Below are 21,637 nucleotides of genomic sequence, written 5' to 3'. Positions count from 1 at the left end.
ATTGTGCTCTTTACTGTATTGCCATATTTTTTCTGCCATTGTAGAATTTGGAACACATGGAATATGGGAGAAATACTGTAATGACATGTGTATACCTCAAAAGTTTGGAATCTCTTTAATTGATCCTCATAAGATATGTTGCCATTGTTTGTTAATGCTCTATTTTATGATGATGATGATGATGATAATTTAGACTGATGCAAATTTTACCATGTTAAAGTATTTTTACAATCTGTAACGTTTAAAATATATCTTTTTATTTAGGGTGTTCTCTTGGTTTATGATATTACCAATGGCCAGAGTTTTGAAAATTTAGAAGACTGGTATAATGTGGTAAAAAAAGTGAATGAAGAATCAGAAACACAGCCACTTGTGGCCTTGGTTGGAAATAAAAGTAAGTTACTCATATTACATATTATTTGAAATACTCTTGATGTGGTTTGCTATTAAATAAATTACGTAGGGTATATGTATTTAGTAAAATGAAACTAAATACTATCTTGTGTGTTGTTGCTGTGTACAGAAGTCATACTTGGGTGCACCTCAGGATTCTGGCTCTAGGCAGACAGGTTACAGGACTTGCTACACCATTCTTTGCCCAGCCTTCAACCTCTCTCCCGGTGTTCTCTTTGTTTGGAGAGCAGCACACAGGAGTGGAGAGATCACTCGCCCATGCTTGAATTTGACACGGCCCCAGGATATAGCCATGGGACGTGTCTGGAATGGAGATCTGGAAAGCATTCCTGTTTGTAGTAACAGGTATAGTTAATGATTCTGTATGTCAAAGGACTGCTAGATTAAGTACTGGTATATATTTAAAATAACTACACCATTCCCTAGGTGTAATACTTATGAGTTGTTTATTTGACTTTTTTTTATGCTATCTGCAGTTTTGCATGAAGTGACTAACTTCATGTTGTTTTGGGATTTTTTTAACCTGTCCTCTTTTTGATCATGTAAGTATCATATAATGGTTTTCTTCTAACCACCAAAATATGCAACTTTAAGTAATCATCACGTAGTTAGTTTTCTAATTAGATGGATTCCAAATTCCCCTGTTTCCAACTAAGAAATCTTGCAGAAACATCCTTGTTACTGTCCTGGCTCTCCTACCCTTTTTCTATTGAAGATGGTAGAAACAACATCTAGCAATTTTTGAAATAAAATGGTAGAAGCAGATACATAATTTTTAAGCATCATAAATATATTTACTTGTACAGCAGAAAAAGATTTGATTTTTTTCACTTTTGAAGTAATTTATTTCCATGTTACAGTGACCATATCACGAGCAAACCTGAAAAAAGACCTTACCCAGCAAGTTAAAATTGTTTAAAAGCATTTGAAAACAATACAGAGACAAAACACCTTAATTCAGAACCATTAACTGTACTACAGTGATGCTGTAACATTTTATGATATTAATTATGAAAGACTAATTTCCTGTGAAGAAAACAAAGAAGCTCTTAGAGTTACAATATATAAATAGCACTTCTGAAAGTATAACATAGACAGTGTTGTGCTCTAGCAGACCGGCGTCAATAATACAGATTCTGTTGAAGTTCAAATGAAAAATATTTTTCACTGATTTATATTTTGCCCCAAAATATGATTTCTTTGCTGGAGTTCTGCAAATCTTATGAAGTATTTACAGTAAGATACACTGTAACATAGGATAAAAAATGTTTTTTTTTCTGAAGTGACACCATAAAGGTAGAAAATCAGACACCAGTTTCCTTTTGGAGGAATTTTATTTCTGTTATTTTTCACATATGCATGCCTGCATATCTTTAATATCCAAGTGTTTCCTTGGAAGCATCTGGAAGTAGAATCTGGTTTCCTAGATGAGTTTTCAGATAGTGGCTGAGACTGGCTAATGAAAGGGCTTTCATTTTATGAAAATAGCAACTGAAGGAACAGTACTTGCAACCTTGTTTTCTTTCAGAAGCTGTATATAAAGAAAAGAACCAAAATAGTGCTTTCATGTAATGCTGAGGATGTTTGTTGCTGTTATACATGTTGATTATGCAGGGGTTACTGTTTACAGAGGTATTTTTTTGCTTTATTTTTGTTTCAGCATGATAAAAGTTAGATTTTAGAAGTGTATTGCTTTTCTGAGTTCTGTAGGAGGAGAAGAATATCTAGGAGGACTTTCACCCCAATACTAAAAAAATTAATGGCCTGTGAGAGGGAACTGTAGCCAGGCTCGTGTTGTTACATAAAGAGAAAACAAGGTGTTTACATAGAAGCATGGCGTTGACTCTCATGTATTATGAAAAGATAAAACTACCAGTACTAACAAGCCATCGAGAAGGAATCACTTGCTCAACTTCTTTACTCAGTAAGTGATGAAACACTGACATACAGTGCAAAAGCAATAATAGGTTTAAAGCCAGGAAAAGCCATTTGATGAACTGATGAACTCACTTGACCTCCTGCATCATACAGGAGAAACACTTTCAGTCAGTAGTTTCTGTCACAGGATTGTGCTTGGTTTTTGAACTATACATGCCTTTTAGGAAAATATCCAGGTATGCTGACCTAAAGATTGGAAATGTCGATATACATAGGCAAGTTATTTTAACACTTAACTTGCTTTCTGATAGAAGTGTTTAAAAATTGCGAAGAATGCAGTTATTTTCATTCACAGAAACGGGAAAGCTTTGGGACAATATTTAGATACCTAGATAAGAATTTGGGAGCTCAGCTGAAACCTTCCATTTTGAAACCTTGTCCTAAAGTTAGTTACTTAACTTGGGCTTAGGCTGTCCTTTGTCTTTTTTCACATAGTAATACTTTCTGAAATATATGTGTACTTTTCCATTTTGGAGTAGATACACCTGGGATCTCTGCTCTAGTGCTTCAGAAATAGGAGTAAAGCTATAGTTAATAAAAAGAAAAAAAGCTCGGAAGAAAACAAAAATATTTTTCTTCACAATGTAATGTAGAAAACTGTATACTTGAATGCTATTAGAGGAAAATAATTTCCTTGAGTAATTTTGTCATTGAAAGTAAATTACTTGAGATATAACAGTATATGGTGTATAATTGTGTACTAGCTATTAAATCATGCAGTTATATAGGTGATTTATTAGTGGTTTCTAGTATCGAATTATAGTCATTCTGTTAAATGTTAAGTTTGCAAGGATTTCTCTAACATTCCACAAAACTTGAAGAAATTGTTCAGTGCTAGTTTTGTTTGTGTTATTCTGTTTCATTGTACATTGAAATAGATTAGAGGCATGAACACAGTAAACTGCCTTGTCTGTTTAAAGCATGATAATTTGGAGTGGTGTCGATCTATTAAAATGTCTTATTGTGATTGCAAGAGATTAAGATTTAGTCACAAAACAGTGGAAAGGTAATTTCTACTTTAAAAGCTCCAATCAGTCACAAGTCTCTCGTTCGTCAGAAATTTATTTGAAAATAGTAGAGCAGTATGAATTGACATCTAAATTCTGGACCTTCCCCTCTTTTTTTTTTTGTGTTTGTTTTGTTTTTGTTTTTTGTTTGTTTGGGTTTTTTTGTTTTTTTATTCAGTAGTAGCTAAAATGAAGGACTGTCATTGTCCGTAATTTATTAAAAATAATTGGTAAAACAAGAACTTCAGAGATGCAGACCTTAGTTGTAAAAGTAGTACTTTATTTAAGGTGACTGGCTTTCCTCCTGGATGCTTAGTTTCAGTTTTCATTCTTTCTTCCTTTCTGTGCATTTTTCCTTTTTTTCCATAGCTTGATCTATATGCGTGGTCAGAGAGAGTAGAAAACTGATTTGACTCAAGATCTTGCCCAGACCTGCTTTCTGCACTTGTGTTATCAGTTAATTCTTTGTCTTTCCATAGATTTTTGTCTGTGTGTTTGGTGAACAACAGAAGGAATTGTAAAATTTAATGTAAAACTTTTTTTTCCCTATTAATTTTAAGTCATAAGATCTTAATAATCCTGAAATTTACAGCTGGTATTGAATCTTATATTTGCTTTTCCTAGTAATTTACTTTGTGGTTTTCATTCTTATTTAATACAAAGTGTATTTGAAGTGTGCTTTTTTCAGTGTTGCTAATACCAATTCCTTTGCACTGGAAGTTGGGGAGTAAACCTTAATTTAAACAAATGCTTTTGAGTTTCAATGCAATAACTTAAAAATTCTATAGATATGTTACTGTCAAATACTTTGACTCGTATAAATGAAACTATAATTATCGAGTGAATGAATTGTGTTTTGTGCTCTTAGGATCTTTGCTTAAATTTGGTGTTGATAAAGTTCAGTGATCACAATGGATCTTCTAGTCCTTAAGTGTGAATTAGAGAGGGTTTACTGTGTTTTGTATGACTGATGTGTTTCCTTCCTTTCTACCTTGACTACTTTATATATTTTCTTCTGCACTAATCTGTAAGCAGTCTCCTCAAGTGTCCTACCAACATTTTCAGTGGATGTATTGTAAACAAAAATTAACCCAGGTTGCTTGGGAGCCACACTCGTTTTGATTTATAGCTACCAAGATGGTCTGAGGGCGGTGGTTATCTGTAGCTTATATAGGGGGTAGGAATTATCAGGTACCAGTGTATAGTGGCTAGATGAATGATTTCTATTCTTACAGATATTAACCAGATCCACTCCTCAATAAAGACTAATAACTCAGATTTTTAAACAGTCTTCATGACAGATGAGGGCACAGAGGAGAATGCATCAGCACTAATTAAGAATGTTGACCATTTGTTCGTCTTAGTCATGATTAATTGATCCTGGAGTGCTATCTCTGAACAGGAAGTGGTGTGCTGTTACATTGTGAAGTTTAAAGGTTACATTTTAGTGTACCCTTTAACTTGCCTTTACAGACAATGTAAAATGTTTTTACCTATCTTATCTGAGTGCAGAAAGAAACATTTTCCACCCCAGATACAAGTTAATATTTGGTGTACTGTGTACTAATGTGAATCTGGCTGGTAATGGGACATGCCCAGTCTGCTTTTGGACTCTATTGCTGCCTTATATACTTAGTCTCTGAGTACATTTTCTGTACTCAGAAAATTTCTTCATTAATACTCATTTTGAGATTCTGGCTTATTAAATTTCAGAACCGTGCATTCATACTCTTGTCCCTCTCAGCCTCCCCCAGCTGTTTTCTGTTCTTGCTTCCTGTAGGCTTGTACTTTTTAGGTCTTTCACCTGTAATTAAGACAAGCATTGAGCAGGTAATGCAAAGACCCCTGTTCTTTTGAATCTTATGCCTGATTAAACTGAAGTTCCTGTATGCCTGACAGCGGGTCTGGTCACCTGAGCCTCACACATGCTCCTGGGATTGGAGGGTAAACTACTTACATGTAGAGACTCCTTCAGAAAGAAAACCTTGTCCTGTGCTACACTCAGTTTACCAACTGATTTGAATAAATGTAGAATGATACCCTGTTTTAAAATATGTATAGCATGTTTGTCTCAGCAAACTTGTAAGATTAATAGAAAATTGCAGTCCTATGGATTTTTTTGTTTCAATGGCTGGGTAACTTCATTAAAAATTATTTTTAACAAGAAACTTAAATTAATGAAAGGGAAAATCATATGTGAAAATGATCTTTTATTCACCATAGTATTATATTTCCAACCCAGTGTCTGAATGTGCTCTCTAACTTTAGTGGTGGGGGCGACCTAGAAACATATGCATTTTTTCAGTGAGAAAATCACCTTGCTTGTCTGAGAAAGCAAGATTTTGATCCTAAATCATGCTTGGCTTAATATTAATGGTGCTGGGTACCATCCACGCTGAACACATCTATGCAATTATGTCTGTTAAATTCCAATGTGGACAAACCTGCTAAACTGTGATTAGTAGACAGAGCCTGAGCCTCAAGTGCTCTTTTTTAGAAAGGATCTGAGCTCAGAGAAAATTATACAGAACAAAAGAAGGAAGGTTTATTGCTGTTGTGTGATATTTACCTTGCCATATTCCATTTGCTGAGAAGGAAAAAAACCTGGCAGGAAAGATCACAAGGGTCTGTGCATGTGTTCCATTCTGGCTCTAGTCTTCATATGATCTGCTGTGATAAAGGTATTTGTTGCATCTGGTTGCAAATCAGCTCATGTTTTACTTGGACCCTTCTTTCAGAATCCTTCATAAAATGATCTCTTGGATGGGAAGGCACAGTGGACACAGAAGCTGCTAAGTAACCCCATTAGAGGCAAATTTTTAGACTTCTGTACTTTCTTCCAGTGCTGCAGCTGTTACTAAAGCATGTATACAGGATAGGTTTTGGTGGTGGCTCTCAAAAGCCAAGTGGCCTCTGCCAGAGTACCCACACCAAAAAAAAAAGAGTGGAAAGGGGAAATCTTTTCTCTCATGCTGCTCAAAAAATAATTAATAATCCTTATTATAATTTTCTGCCCTGCCTGTATTAAGCCCAGATAGCATTAGTTAGTAGTGAGCTTGCTTTTTGATTTGTGTTCTGCTGCACTATGGGGTTCAGTACAGGGTTGAAGCTGAACAATATACACAGCTTGCACACAGAAGATATATTACTGTTATACTGCTTGTCTGAGTTTGAGAGTTGTACAGCTAGACAGAGCCCTGATATAAACAGGTGTAAGTCTATGAAAATCAATGAATTTGCATTCATTTGAACCAGGACAGTTTAGATATATGCAAACTGTGGAAATTGTTTTCTCATTTGGATCATATGGTGCTTTAACAAGAAAGTGAGGATAGTCATGCACTGTTCCAACTAATAGAAAATTCTTTTGTTCTGCTTTTTTATTTTAGTGACTATGAATAAACTGGTTTCTTCTTCCCACACTTAAAATCTTGGAGCTGCACTCCAGGTTTTTGTTTTGTGCATGTAAGTTTTGCCTGCTGAGACCAACTAAGAACTACGACCAAGGTCAAGGACCTGGTAGATTGCTGTTAGTGTAGTCGGAACTCAAACACCAGTGTGACAGAAGTGCGAGTAAATAATATATTCTCATTCCCTAACAGTTGTGTTTAAATTCAGAAAAATCTTTAAAAATGTCATTGAAAAATGGAAATAGAAGTAAACTGTTTAAATACAAAGGTTAGAACAGTATATGTGTCGTATTTTTATAATACACAAATGAAATGCTGAGAGATCTCTTACTGTTTCCATGGATTTTGTCTGTAGTTTATTTAGCAATGTAGACATACGTCCAATAAAAAAGATGCTGCATAAACTATAGTCCAGGCTGAATGTGCTTCTGTTTTTGGTTTAGGTAGAAATGTTTTTTCTGGCTGCGTCCTTCATACTTAGGTCTTCTTACAACAAATGGAAAGCCCTTAATTGTACCTAAGGGAATAGTTAATCTATGGTGGACATATGGTGGACAAAAGCTGAGTCTAGTAAATGAAAAAAATTATAAACAGAAAATGTGTGAATGTCTGCACAGTCTGAGTCATGGGAGATATTGTGCTTTTGGATTGTAGTTTATTTTGAGTTAATTCGCTATTCTTTTCTATCAGTATATTATGGGAGTCAGTGCAGCATAAAGTATGTAGTTTTAAAACTCAATCAAATTCATGTGTTTTTTATTGGATTGAAAAAAATACCTGTTTTTAAGACAGGACAGAATTTCTTTTCTTTGCAAGTTGTCCTGCTCCCACCTTTGCCATATGACATAAATGCAATTTGATTTCATTAGTGGAGGGAAGCTCTCTGAAATTTTTAAAAGTTATAACATTTGATCGGGGGCAGTTAATCAGTATTAACCCTAAGCAGCTCTTGGGCTTTATGGATTCAAGCATTATATGTGGTTGCACTGCTCCAGCAAAAGGTTAAGTATTAATGGAAAATGTTCACAGCTCTTTTACTCAAAGAAAACATGTTACTTGTAAGTTTTCTTTTGATTTTACTTTTACAGTTACATTGAATGTCTTCATTCATTTAGCCATCCATAAAGCAAATATTGTTGCACATGCAGTGGATAATAAGTCTTTTTAGGACTACTTGTGTGGTATGTCACAGATCATTAACTGCAAGTAACCACCTGACTTGAGGGAAGTCTGGAAGCATCATTACAGTGAAATAAGCTTTTATTTCTGTATCACTGCAGCACATTGATTTGTAGGAATGTCTCCATTAGCTACTGTGGAAATATATTCTCATATATTATTATTGAAGAAAGTTGATGAGAGAGGATAACCAAACTTCGAGTGTGAATAGGGCATTAGTATTAGAATTTTGGACAAAGTGAGGAAAAAGACAAGTGCTATTGTAGCACTATTTTCTTTTTAAAAGCTAGAGAAGTCAGTAAACTAATCTTTTTGTAAAGCTTCACAGTTTCAGAGTCAGACTGATAAATATAGTAACAGTTGTACAGAATTTATATGTACTCTGCAACTTCAACTGAAACGTATATAGTAATTGAATATATTTATTACTCTATATATGCAGAAAGTGTGGAAGAGAAGTTTCTTCCTAATCAGCTGGGTAAACTTAAGCTTTTTCTGTTTATTTCAGTGAACCACAAAAATTTAAGACTTTTATTGGAGGTAACCAGTAATTGTTCCAACTCAATTTAGAGGATGAAGGATAGTCTATGCTAATATGGGGAATAATCATAATGGATAACCTTCACTGTCGTAGTGCTATAGTACGAGCTATAGGCATGCAGATTTAAGAACAAAGAAGAAAAGTTATGGGAAATGCATTTATAGGTATTTTAAAATAGTGTAACTGTCAGGACATCCCTGTGTTTATTGGGGATTTGCAAGAGAAGTGGAATAGTGCTGTGTAAAGTTTAGTCTACAGTTACAGCTCCATACATGAGACATTCTGAGTTGATTACGCCCATTTCAGTATAGGAACATGTATACCCTGCTAAATGTGTGGCTTTTTTGATAGAGCTTTAAGCATATTAAAGCCTTCAAGACATTAAGCACTTATGGTTGTGAATTCTTCACTGTTCCAGTATTTGAGATGGTATGTCTTGACGAGGTACTAATTGCGCTGCCATTTCTTTCCACTGTCTACTTTGGTGTATTTTATAGGTCATGTTTTTTTGAGGGGAAAATGGTATTTAGAAATATAAAAAGATATTTCATTACTTATCTGTGTAATTGAGCCTGTGAAGGTGTTACCATGGGAGTAACTACTAAGACAGTATCAAACTTTGATCTTAACAGATCACTGAGGTAAGCCAAGTAGTTTAAATGCAGACAGCATTATTGTTATTGTTGTTAATTACACTCTGTGCTTCCAGCCCTCATGATTTGGAGGATAACCTCAAAATATGTTTGTTTTCAAAGGAGAGATCTAAGATTCTATAGCATTAAATTCAGTTAAAATCAGTTAAAAATCACTTAAGATTTACTGAAATGTGTTGATTAAGGAGGAGGAGTGCAGTGATGATGAATGATAAATTAGTAACCTAAATTATTTATTTAAGAAAAGGTCTTAAGAGAGGAGGGCTTTTTGTATATTGCACATAGTTTCTATTTAAAAAATACTGAGCTCCCTATGAAATTTTCATGATATGTTTTTGATTTTTTAATTCTAATTTTTCTTTGCAGAAGTAGTGCTTAAGATAAAAAATTTTGTTGTTTACATGGATGTGAATTTAGAGCACGTTTAGCGAGCTCCTCTGAGTTTACTGTGATGTTTTCATGACTAGCCTCTAGATTATAGTATTCTTTTGGATTACACTTTTTAATCTGTATACTGTGTGGTTTTTCTTTTGCTGTAAGTATTGTCCAATCTTTACTTAATTATGTGTAATAACAGAAATATACCATACTAGTATAATACTAGTATGTGGTGGTAGAATTCACTAAAGTTTTGAAATATGTGTACAGAAAGAGGAATAACATTACCTTTTTCTGACTTTTGACTAGAGAACTCAATCATTCCTATGTAATAGCATTTGAAAACTGCCATCAGGACCATTGCACTTTTGTTTCTTATGCTAAAGAAACACCAATTCAAAAAAAGCTACAGACTAAATAGTTGAATGGAACACACAGAATAATAAAATGTTTTGAGAAAGGCTTGCTTTGGAAAAATACAGGGATATAATCATTATGTATATTGAGAGCAACTTTAAATTGTTGGATTTTGCAATCAGGCATTTTTTTGTGGTAGATAATTTAAAATGAAGACTGGAAAAACCAAGATTTGTACAGATAGCACACCTTTGATACTGTGGACAGGAAGAGAGACCCGCAGTTGCTAAATACTTACTTTATACATTAGCAGGAGACTTTGAAATGTAATTTGCCATAGGCGTGCAGAAGCAAGAAAGCAGTGTATAGGAGTTGTTGGTCAGGCTGCTAAGCTGAACTGTTTCAAAAATATTCTGCTCATGTCATAGAAAATGGTGGCATTTTAGAGTCTACTTCCCAGTCCCCCTTCAAAAGCATTATGGAAAAGCTTGAAGGTATTTTGATTTGGAGATGCCACTGCTATGTCTCATGGGATGTGCAGTGCTGATGCTTCTCTTCATTATTCATTCTCCCACAGACTGTGAGTAGCAAGGCTGATTTTGTTTTTATTTTATTTTTCCATTTATGTCTTCCATGATGTAGGTCTGCCTTCCCCCTAGGTGTGATAGGACTTCATGAGAATAATGCATCATGGATACTGTCCAACTGGCAAATTGAAACTTGGGAGAAAATAGCAGTGTAAGACAAACAAAAAAACCCTCTCATGAGGCACCATACTGATCTTTCTGAATCAAACTGTTTGGTTCTTTTGGTTGGAACTTTTTTTAGGGAGTTAGTTTTACGTGGAAAAAGGAATCTTTTTTGTCATAAAAAGTAATTTTCAGTGTAATAAAAACCCCCTAGTAGTTCTGACTGATGATTCTGGACTAGTTCAGCTGTAGAGAGGATCCAGAGATTTTGAGTTTGATTCATTGTTCAATTCTAAGAATACTGTTGTGGTAGTTTATTTTAATAACATTACCCCTTTACTTGCAGATAATGAAGGAAAACCTAGTCTGGTTGTATTGTAATTCTATGAGGTTAAAAATGGTTCTCTATGAACATAGAGTGCTGACAGTTCTTTCATAGTAATATTCAGTAAACAACACTTGAAAGAAAATTTCTAGAAAGCACTCTATAAAGCAGTTCTAAAATCTTTTATTTCTTAAGTTGTCTCAGGCTAAACAGAAGTAAGGGAAACAATGTAATGAAAGAAGGAAGAACAGTCATTATAGAGATCCCCATTGCCAACTAATACACAGCCTAATTAATAAATTAGCAATTTTCTTGGTCTGACTTTTTAAATTACATGTGTTAAGATGACCTCCTTTTACACCGTAAGTTTTGCAGTTTTATTTTGGGAATGGTGTATACAAAAGTTTATTAGAGAATGGTTACTGGTGTAGTTGCATGTTTCAGTGGTTGATCACTAGGGCAATAATGCTGGTTTCTGAGCACAGCCAGTACTTTTTCCAGCTGCTTTATAGTGATATCTTGAAGCTTAAAATGTAATCTATATGGGTAAGCCACAAAAGCCACTATATATTAAAGCAGACTCTGACAGTAAATCAAAATTGAACAGCTGGCAACACTACTAAAGTCATAAACTTATTTATTAAAAAAACTAAACAGAAGAATTATATTAAAAAGAGAGGAATATGTTCTACAGACCAGTGGATATAGCTTAAAACCTGGAAAGTGCTGCAGATTAAGGACCCAATTTATGAACATCTGTTCTGGCAGTTTCTGTGAGATTCTCATGTTCTTTACAATAAAAGTGTGAAACATGTTTTCCCCCCCATACTAATCATGCTTTTCTGCAGTTCATAAAACCTGCATTGAGCTTTATGCAACTGGGCCTGTCTGCTTTACACACTTGCAGAGTAATTACTATTCATGAAAGGGCACTATAGCAACATCGCGGTCCCACCGTATACATTTGTCCTCACTTGTTCCAAGCGGTCTCACTACCTTCAAAGGCAGTGAAGGAACACTGAAGTTTCCTTCATATTTTTAAGCTTAGAGCTTGGCAATGAACTAATAATGGAAGCAGGAACTAGAGCGCAAAATGGACAGAAAACCATCTTGTGCATAGTTTCTCTAAATTTGAAGCATACTTACAAATCCACTGTTTTGGTCTTTAGCAGTCACCAAAGCAACTGTTAACTCTTCTCATATCTTAGTTTTGAAATAAGTAGGTGAGGATAAGCTTTAGGATTTGATCTACTTTGAGAGGGAACTGAAAAATCATAAATTTAAAACTGAGTTTCTAGTTGTGTTGTCAGCAGTAGTTTTGCCTTTGACATCAGTGTGACCAAGATTTCTTTTGGAGATTTTAGCCTTGTTTTATAATGAACTGCATGGCACAGGGCATAATATTTTGTTCTCCACCTTTTGCTTTGTGTTGAGTAATTCAGATTGAAGTAGAACAGATCATTTTGAAATGCTATCAGTTTTTCTCTCATGTTAGACTCTACTAACATTCCAAGTCCTGCTGCCATAAGGAAACAAAATCAGGTTCTAAATGAAGTGATGTTCTAAACCCAGTCAGTGATTAGGAAACCAAGGATCGAAGGGAACATTGAGCAAATGTGCAATAAAACCACTTTCCTTGTCCTGAGGAGTTTATGTTGCTTTATTGATGAAAATGGTTACGCTTTCTTTCCATTTGAATTTGATTACTTTTGCTGTGTAATGCTTTATTTATTAGGTTGCAGAACCACTTGCTTTTATAATTGTTTAACCTGAGGGGAACACTTCCAGCTAAGAATTCTCAGGACAGGAAAATATCTGTGCTCCTTTTGGGAACTAACTTCTCATACTTTTAAGATTGAACTCACTGACAGCAGGGAAAAGAAAGGACTTTTGGTATCCTCTTGACAAAGAAATATCTTATAGTAACAAGGCATTTTGTCTTACTGTGCTATCCTTTTTTGAGCATTTTATAGTGTGGGTTCATCTCTGTCCTATTTGTAGAGTGTATCCATTTCTGAGCTGGCTTGGTAATTTTTTTTCCAGCTCACTAGTGGAATAGTAAGGAACTGTATCATCGTGTATATTGCTCATTGATAGTTCCTTTTCTCTTTTGATTGAGTGATACTTTTATAATTGATTTATATATATGTTTGTAGTGCTGAGGATAGTACTATTAGAATCTAAACAAAAAGTGACTTATAACCACTTTGCAGTTATGGAAATTGAGTTTCCTTCTGCTCTGTCTAACATGAAACATATGAATTGGTGCATTATGAATAATTTTGTCTGCAAGTGTTGTACAGTATATTAATCTTGGTTCTTAAGTCATGGTGGGTTTTTTGGTAGAAGATTCAAAAATGTTAATACTGTATTTGCTGTGTTGGTGTGTTTACCTGTAGTGAACTTTTATTTGTTACCTTTGATGTGTTAAAGTGCACAAGTGTAATTTATATGCACTTGCATAAAATGTTTTACTTTTGAATTATGTTTCTTTTGTCTGACTGTACCTTGGATTCAGCAAGGAACTAACCCAACAGAAATCAAGGCTTCACATCATCAAAGGTGAGGAATGTCCCAGAGGAACCCTAGGTAGAGATCCAGGTTGTAGTGTTTTATTGGACCTGATTAGAATATTCTGATTAGCTCAGATTTTCAGATTTATTCTGAGTAGTTTATTTCTCAGTCTTGAGTCTCTTGTATGTGAGTGGACAAGGGAGGCAAACAAATGATTGGATCACTATAATTTTCTTTTCCACCTGCCTCTCTCTGTTAGGCTCTGCTGTCCAGGCTGGTTTAGATGTCTCTCTTCTTCCACTTTTTCATGTCCGTTCTCTTTGTACCTAGTTCCTTGTGCTTGGTGCAGAGGGAATGCTCTTGATGTTGTTTGGTTTCTTTTTCATCCATAGATGATCTGGGAGTGTCGCTTCATCAGCCCAACACGGACACCAAGGTTTTGTTTTCCTTTTTTGTTTGTTTGTTTGGGTTTTTGTTGTTTGTATTTTAATAATTATGTTGTGAGAAGTGTGGCTTACTTTGCATACTTTTGTACTATATTAGTCATGGAAGTTCTAGCATCTTCTTTGAATAAGCTTGATGGATGAACTACCAAAGTCTTTTGGTTTCAATAGCGGCTCTACTAGTGTACTGGAAAAGATTTCTTTTGGAGTAGTTACAGTCTGCAGGGTACATAATCCGCATGAATTAATGTGGCATTTCCTTCATAATCCTATAAATTTTCTGCCTTAGAAATGCTTTTATGTTTTTCGTAAGAATTTCAGTAGAAAAGACCCTTTGAATATCTATCTAGAATTATTGTATTGTCATTGTGTGCTTTTGTACTTAATGTGTACAAGTAGAAATAAACCATGGCACCTTTATTATTTCTGTGGGTTGTTTGTTTGAATTTATTATCTAGTGCTATGTGTTAAGTAATTAGACCAAGAGGAAAGAATTTTTTGAGTATACTGGTACTTAAAAATGTAGACTGCTGTCTGGTGAGACTTTCAAAGGTGGTTAAACCATTGCCTAGTTGGTACTTTTAAAAAGTGCTCCTATGAATACCTGCTTGCATCTTTCAGTCTCTCAGTACCATTGCAAATCTGACTCTAAACATTTAATTATTCTAAGATGTTTAAATGCAGGGGAAGTTGAATTCTTTTGAGAACCAAACAGTAAATATATATGGCAATATTAGCGAGTTAGTTCTGAGTTGTGTGTCTGAGTTTTCTGAGTTTCCAAAGGAATATGGGAATAATTGGAACCTGTGAAGCCACTTCATTCTGGAATTAATTTTAGAATTATTCTGAGGGAAAAGCATACTAGATATCCAAATTGTATTATATTTGCAAAATACAATTTAGTTTAATTTTGAAAAACATTTCTGAAGACACACAGAGTTAAATTCCCATTAGCTAAAAAGAAAAATCACTTAATGTGGTGTGCACTTAGTGTTGTGAAACTTACTTCATGTTTACTCTACCTCACTTCTTGTTCTGGAATTCTTTTCCCTAGCATCAGCACAGCTGCATCATCCATTTCCATGGTCCTTTTAACCTCCGCTTTTAATTAAAAAAAAATTAAATCAGATGCTGTTTAAAGCTTCCCATTTAGTTTTGGGAAAATAAAAGTTCACATCTAGCTTAGGCGTGTGTGAACAGCTGTTAAAAGCCACAAGCAAAACGATACTTATAAAAGTGGTGGGGGGAATTTTAAGAGCAAGCTGCCAGTTTGACTCTACTTTTCAATAGCTCTTCACTTTCAGCCAAATGGTTTTAACAATAATTTTCTTTGAAAAAAACCCTGTTTTATAGAACCAGCAGCACAAGCAGTTAGACCAGTGGTAATAGGAGGCAACTTGCCATTTCTCTTTAACTTTTTATGAAATTTTTCTTTGAATCTGAGGAAATTGCTCATTATAGGGGTTGGAGGGGCTGATGTCCACCCGTGCCCACCCACCATGTGAGTACATCTGTCCCCATGTGATTCTAATGAGGGATCTTGTTCATTGAAATTCCCAAGTTCCAAGACTAAGCATAGAAGGATAATACTTCCCTTGTGCCATATTTTGCAGGCATTATAGTCCTGCTCATGTTTTAAGCATTTTGAGGTAATCATAGGATTTTTTTTTTTTAGTCCAGGTGACCAAATCTGACTAATCTGTTGGACAGAAACAGGCAGAGAATTTATCAGATGTTGAGTATTTAAAAGAAAGAGGAAAGATTTAGGCTGTTCCTTGTTCAATCCACCTTTTATAAGGAGCTTTCAGAGGAAAAAAAGTTCCTTCAAGAACATTTTGTCTTTACTGATGCTGGGGGTGGTGGGGCTAGATTATAAAATGCTCTGTGACCTAAGGACCATGTATATGTATCTCTGGAGTTTGGGCAATTTCCTTTGAGCCTGCCTTAGCTGGTCTATTCCATAAGCAAGACGTTGTCACTGCAAGGCCTTCCCAGATGGGGCAGGTATGATGGCAGTCTGAGCACGTGTGACTTGTCCCACCAGGTTACCCTGTGGTGGGGGGACACTGAGTTCACTTAGCTCAAGCTTACTGTGTCAGTGTGCACTGATGCTCCTTCAGAGCATGCATTTGGATGTGGGATTGTCTTCATACAGTTTGGAAGCCTGGCAGATATATGGCTGTAGTCTTTGACTGCTTTGTGTGGCAGCAGAATGTTAATTCATAATCAAAGACGCTTTTGAAGTTTCTTCAAAGCTGCATTTTTTTTTAATTGAGTTTGTTGAGGTGTCTGTTGGCTTTTAATCTTAGCAGATTACAGCATGTCATAACTGGTGCTGTCACTATCTTGGTCTTGGTATTTGTTGCTTTGTTACACTTCCAGCTGCTGTGTTGGGGTTTCCACACTTGTGGATACCTTCAGTATCATTTTTGCCCCCAACAGTATAGCCTGTGGTGTGCAGCCAAATGTTTTGGATTTGAAGGTTTGGTATGGTTTCCATTTGACACATCTGTCTTTGCAATATGTCCATGTTTTCTTTGCATGGGCAACTGGTGAAGATGAGCTGGGTTGCAATGTAAATTCTTTTAAAGTTATTTTGTCATTGTTTTCTGCTTATATGTGTAAGTACATTATGACTTCATAACAAACGTGCTTAGCCAACAAGAACCCAAAAAGTTTATCTCTTCCAGTTTCTTGCACGTCTTGTTTTTGTGTTGTTCAGTTAGAATTCCCTAAAAATTTCCCACTATCATTTCTGAAATGAAAAGAAGGAACAAGTAGGACAAACAAAATGCCAAGTGAGTAGTTTTATTGTGACACAGTGTGTATCCCTGGTGCCAAACTGTAAAGCTCTCATAAGATTGGGATTAGAATTTTGAGTAGGAATCACAGAATTATCCTGAAGAATTGGGAAAAGTTTAGGTGATATGTATGTATAATAATAATGGCCAGTCTTCGCGAATGAAGATTTTGGGAAAGGTCTTTTACCAGCCTGCGCAATGGATTTTTTTAGGTGAGACACAGCATGCGCTGAACTGAGCCCACCCTTTAATCCTAAGGTTCATCTGCCGGGGCCAAGCAAGCTTGGACAATGGCAGTGAGGTCCTCAGGACATAGGTTTGTTTAGAGTGACCTTCTCATAGATGGATGGCCTCACAGGGCTAACGAGTTCCATCTGCCCAGGGGACTGGGATTCGAACCTGGGTTGCAGCAGTGAGAGTCCTGCATGCTAACCACTAGGCCACCAGGGGTCCCCTATGTATGTATGTATATAGACAATGTAAATAGGAGAGCAATAATGACAGAAGAATGAAAAAGCTTTTTTATGAGGGACAAAATAGATGGAGTTCCTTAGCAGTAGGAAAAACCATGAGAAGAGAGTAGAGAACCATTATACAGCATCGTTTTAGTACAAACCCAAGGAAATCTCATGCCTTTTTATTAAGTAGCTTAAAATAAACAGATGAAATTACTGTTTCACATTGTGAATTTGTGGAAGTCCTATTCATTGTACAAGCCAAAAGTACACATGGGAAGGGAACCACAGAGACTTGTGAAGGGCAGGTCCACCAGTGCAATGAAACATTTCAGATGTATTCCTGAGAACCTGGAGATGTAGTGTCAGGCTGAGGAACGCAGGCTTCCTGAAAGTGGGGTGTGTGTCAAGGAATGATCACTGTAGTTGCACTGTTTCTTATTTTCCCGCCTCAGTACCTGCTGTTGAGCGAATGCTCCTAAGGGCAGGTTGCTGGCATGTGTTATACCAGGCCTTCGAGTACCAGATTTAAAAAAAACCCAAACCAAACCAAATTCCTGATCTCGAGCTGTTACAGTTTCTTCTCCCCCACTCCAACCTCCAAAAAACCCTCTAGAACAGTGAACAAACCGCCTCCCCCCGGAACAACCCCACCCCTTGCAATTTTGACCTCAGAGCCTTAGGTTGTGTAGCTTTCTTTATGTGTATTACTTTGTAGCTTATTGGTTCCAACAGTGCAGGTGAGAGAATGTGAGCTGAATTCTGGTGGTTGCTCCACAGTCTCATTTATTTTTCAATACAACAGTCTTTGGATAAAATAATTAAGAAGTCTGTGGGACATAGTGAAGAACTGAGTATTTGAGTAATCCCTGGTGATTAATTTTAGGCTCTCAAGGTCTTTCTTTACGGTATCTACTCTTAACAAATTCAGCTGTGTGAATCTCACAGACTCCTGAAAACCCCACTTCTTGCCTAGTCTGTGTTAAATAAATTTGTGTTGATGAAAAGTTCTAAAAATCTAACGTGTTAATATAATTTTAGAAATATGTTTTAAATGGAGTTATGACATTGACATAAATTTATAAAAGAGTGCTCAATGATGACCTAAACAAATGTTTGACCATAAACTAAAGTCTCTTTACTATCCTAATTCATAAAATTTTACCCCTGGAAATTGTGCCTGTGCCTGGGCCTCCATGCCCTCTTAAAGTATATTGGAAGAGGAGGAGTGTACTAAGTCACAAAGAAAGTAGGTCATCATGATAGCCATGCTCAATTTTTAGTAGATAATATCTTGGAGCTGTTTATAAGGGACTTGTTAACTTCTTGACACATAGTCTACCTTTCTTTTTCAAACCTAGCAAAGGAAGTGCTCCTGATCCCTGAGGACTCTGAACTATAAAAAGTAGAATGGGTTTGTTTAACTGTTTGAGGTCATGACTGACCAAATGATCTGGGAAAATACACTTTCAGCACCTAAGTTCTGCTTTAAGTCATATATAGATGATTTCTCCAACTTCAGCAAAAATGGGATGATGAAGCAGAAACTCTTAAAATCACCTTTGGTTTTAGGAAGTTTTAGAAAAAAAGTGTTAAAAAGTTTACAAAAAGAAGTCCCAGCTGAACCATAACTTACTTAATATTTTCAAATTAGAGTGAATCCTGACAAAAAATGTATGAGGATGCATATATGTGTCCAAATTCAGCTCTTCTCAGTGATGTATTCCCCACAACACAGCCCAATCTGAGGAGGTGATTTCATGATTGACTTAACCCAATTTTGCTTTTAGCATCTGCAGTCATGGTAGCCCTGCACAGAGAGTTGGTTCCAGCCTCAGGTGAACAGAACAAGGAGGAGTTCTTGTTAAAATGAACTTGTGGTTTCCTTTTGTTCTGTAGTGGTACTGTCACATGAGAAGGTTTGTAAGTGCTCAGCTGACAGCACAGGGAAAGCCAGAACCATCCATTTGATTTGCAGTTATGGTAGCTTAAGCTGCTAAAGAAACGATCACTTTTCTAACCCTAATTTCAGGCCTGCCTCTTCCACTGAACCATCTGCTTTCTTGTTGAAAGTCTTTTTGGTGTGAGGTTGATTTGGTTCATTTATTTTTTTTCTGTTTGTGTGTGTGAGAGAGTCAAGAAGAGGGAATTGGCTTCTCTGCACAGCCAGATGGACAGATTGGGTCTGAGAAGAGTATGTGCCCTGATTTGTAACAAATTGTACTCTTCTTTTTCCCTTAGTTCCTTTATGCATTATGTTGCTTTTTGAGGTTGCTAATGGTTTTTGTTCAGTCCCTTGTAGCTAGTCTGATGACTTGGTTCCTTTTGCTCATTTGAGATTAGTTAATACTGTAAAGTTGCAATCTTAGTATATTCTGTCTTAGTGTGTCCACTATTTGATGTTTTTAATTTGTTTGTGGAAAAGCTTTTGTAGCTTTCCCTCAATATCTTAGTCAATAATAGCCTTCTATTAAGTTAGTGAAGTTTGGACCACATGTTCACATCATGATAGAAATTTGTCAGAGAGAAGTGAGCTATATGCTCATTCTGCTTGGAGGCAAGAACAGTTCTTCAAGACAATGATGAACCGACTGATATATTGATTAAAATTCAGGTGTTTTTTTTTTTCCTCCAGATGACTAATTAATAATAATGAAATATGTGAGTTGTCAAATATGAAAGAGGTTTGCACAGTTTCACTTCTCTTGTCTGCTCTGAAATCATCATGTTGTTGAAATATAAACATTTTGAATTCAGTTCCTTGTAGTCCTTGAAATGCTGTGGCTCAATTTAAGAATTAGCTGATAAATGTACTATCATTGATCTGAGTATGATTGGGTTTGATTTCTCCTTTTATAGTTAATTGAAGTATGTTATATTTCTTTGCTAAGCTGTCATTTTCATATAAAAAGTAATTTAATATAAAGTTGAGTTGTACAATTAATTTTTTAACTGCCAGTTGAAATCAGTTTGGCTTGGTAATAATTAGTTACAAGAGCTTCCAAATGGAAGAAAACTGGGCTTCTGTTAAACAGGATTTGATACACATGGAACAGTTAAGCAATAATAAATTGCCTAGTAACTGAGTAATTTCACTCAGATATGTGCCAATCTTGCCTCTACATTGAAAAAGGTTTGGATGAAGAACTGATGTTTGAAATTGCTTAATGCTGGAGGTTTATTGTAATAACAGTAATACGGACTTGGCCTGCTCTTTGAACATTTAAGGCTTGCTTTTATATCCCAGTGAATGATTTAATGTTTATTTATAATTTTTGTTGTGGGAGAGTTCCCAGAGGGATATGTAGGAGAAGCACTAAGTGTCTCCAACTCCTTATTACATCTGCTGAAAGCACAATGGAATCAGGCATGGAAGGGCCCTGGAGCTGACCTGGGTTGGCTTTGTTAGAAGCAAGTAATTCAGAGTATTGGATAAAAGCATCACACTTGAGAGGACAGCCAGTTTTTTAACATGGCTGTTTGGCGTGAAGTCAACAGAAGCATACCTGTGGAAACAGTCTGTAGAGATGGATGCAGCAGCAGTGGCCATCAAGAATGCTGGCATGGGTCCTCAGAGGAATTGTTATTTATTAGGTAAATGCTTTTTGTAGGAGCAAGTTTGGTATTAATAGTTTCTTTCCATGGCTTCATGAAATATATTACTTAGAGATACGTTCCTATGCATTATTTGGAGAACACTGTTTTAGGAACTGCTAGGTAAGGATAAGGCTTTTTGCTTGATGTTTAAGTATGTCCGGATTTACTATTTTTGGAAGAAATTACTTGTACAACTTGTACCTAGTCTGGAAAGAACTGTAGAATGTTTGAATTATAGGCAGAACTGCAAATATGTTCAAGATTTTGTAGGGAACTGGTGGGGGGAAGGTAGGTGGAGTTTGTTTTGATTTCTGTCTATAGCTACAGACTGCATCTAGTATCTTAATAAGTAGATATCTGCCTTTAATAATATGAAAAAAATAGTTTTTCATATGCAGTAATGAGACTGACTTTGTTAACTTGCCAGCCCTTTTCAATGCTGACAAGGAATTCAGCCCTTCCAAGCACATGGAGGCTGCAGTTCCACAATTGGTAGGTTTTGCCCTGAAGCCATTTTGCAGCTTGAAGTTGGCACCACTGCTCCATGGGAAATCGGATCTGTGACTTCATCTGGGTTAAACAGGACGATGCAAAAAGAAATGGCTATTTTTAACGTGGATCAGCTCATTGAGCCTCATAAGCTTGTAGGAGTTGCACAGCCTCCTAAGTAGGTGATGGGAGAATAGTGCTCTGTGACATGAAGGCAGGAATGAAGAGCCAGGAGTGGGACAGGTGAGATTTTCCAAGCTTTGGTGCTGCCATTGGTAGGTCTTGAAGGGGTGACCAGAAGCTTTGGCTTTTGATTGCGAAAGGAGACAGATGTGAGCGATTGAAGGCAGAATGTAAGATATGTTGTATGAGTTTTACTGAGATCCCAAGACCTTGAGTTTATGAAATTACAGTGAACTTTATATTTTATGCCTGTCAATCCACTAA

General features: G+C 36.0%; 1 protein-coding gene across 4 annotated transcripts in view; it reads left to right on the top strand.

Moving 5' to 3' along the window:
* Positions 1–21,637, top strand: part of RAB28 (RAB28, member RAS oncogene family) — a 65,520-nt gene that overhangs the window by 21,702 nt on the left and 22,181 nt on the right. For all 4 annotated transcript variants that reach the window (XR_003534783.1, XM_027686578.1, XM_027686579.1 and 1 more), the window contains exon 4: positions 265–394. Coding sequence is in view for 3 of the 4 variants with exons in the window: in XM_027686578.1 (XP_027542379.1) it covers positions 265–394 (130 nt within the window). In the remaining variant the exon portion in view is untranslated. The remainder of the gene's footprint in view (positions 1–264; positions 395–21,637) is intronic.

The sequence above is a fragment of the Neopelma chrysocephalum genome, unplaced genomic scaffold (genome assembly GCF_003984885.1).
Source record: "Neopelma chrysocephalum unplaced genomic scaffold, ASM398488v2 Primary Assembly neopelma1_71, whole genome shotgun sequence".
In the NCBI taxonomy this organism is placed as follows: Eukaryota; Metazoa; Chordata; class Aves; order Passeriformes; family Pipridae; genus Neopelma; species Neopelma chrysocephalum.
Note: the sequence above shows the minus strand (reverse complement) of the source record. Positions and strands in the feature narration are given on the sequence as shown.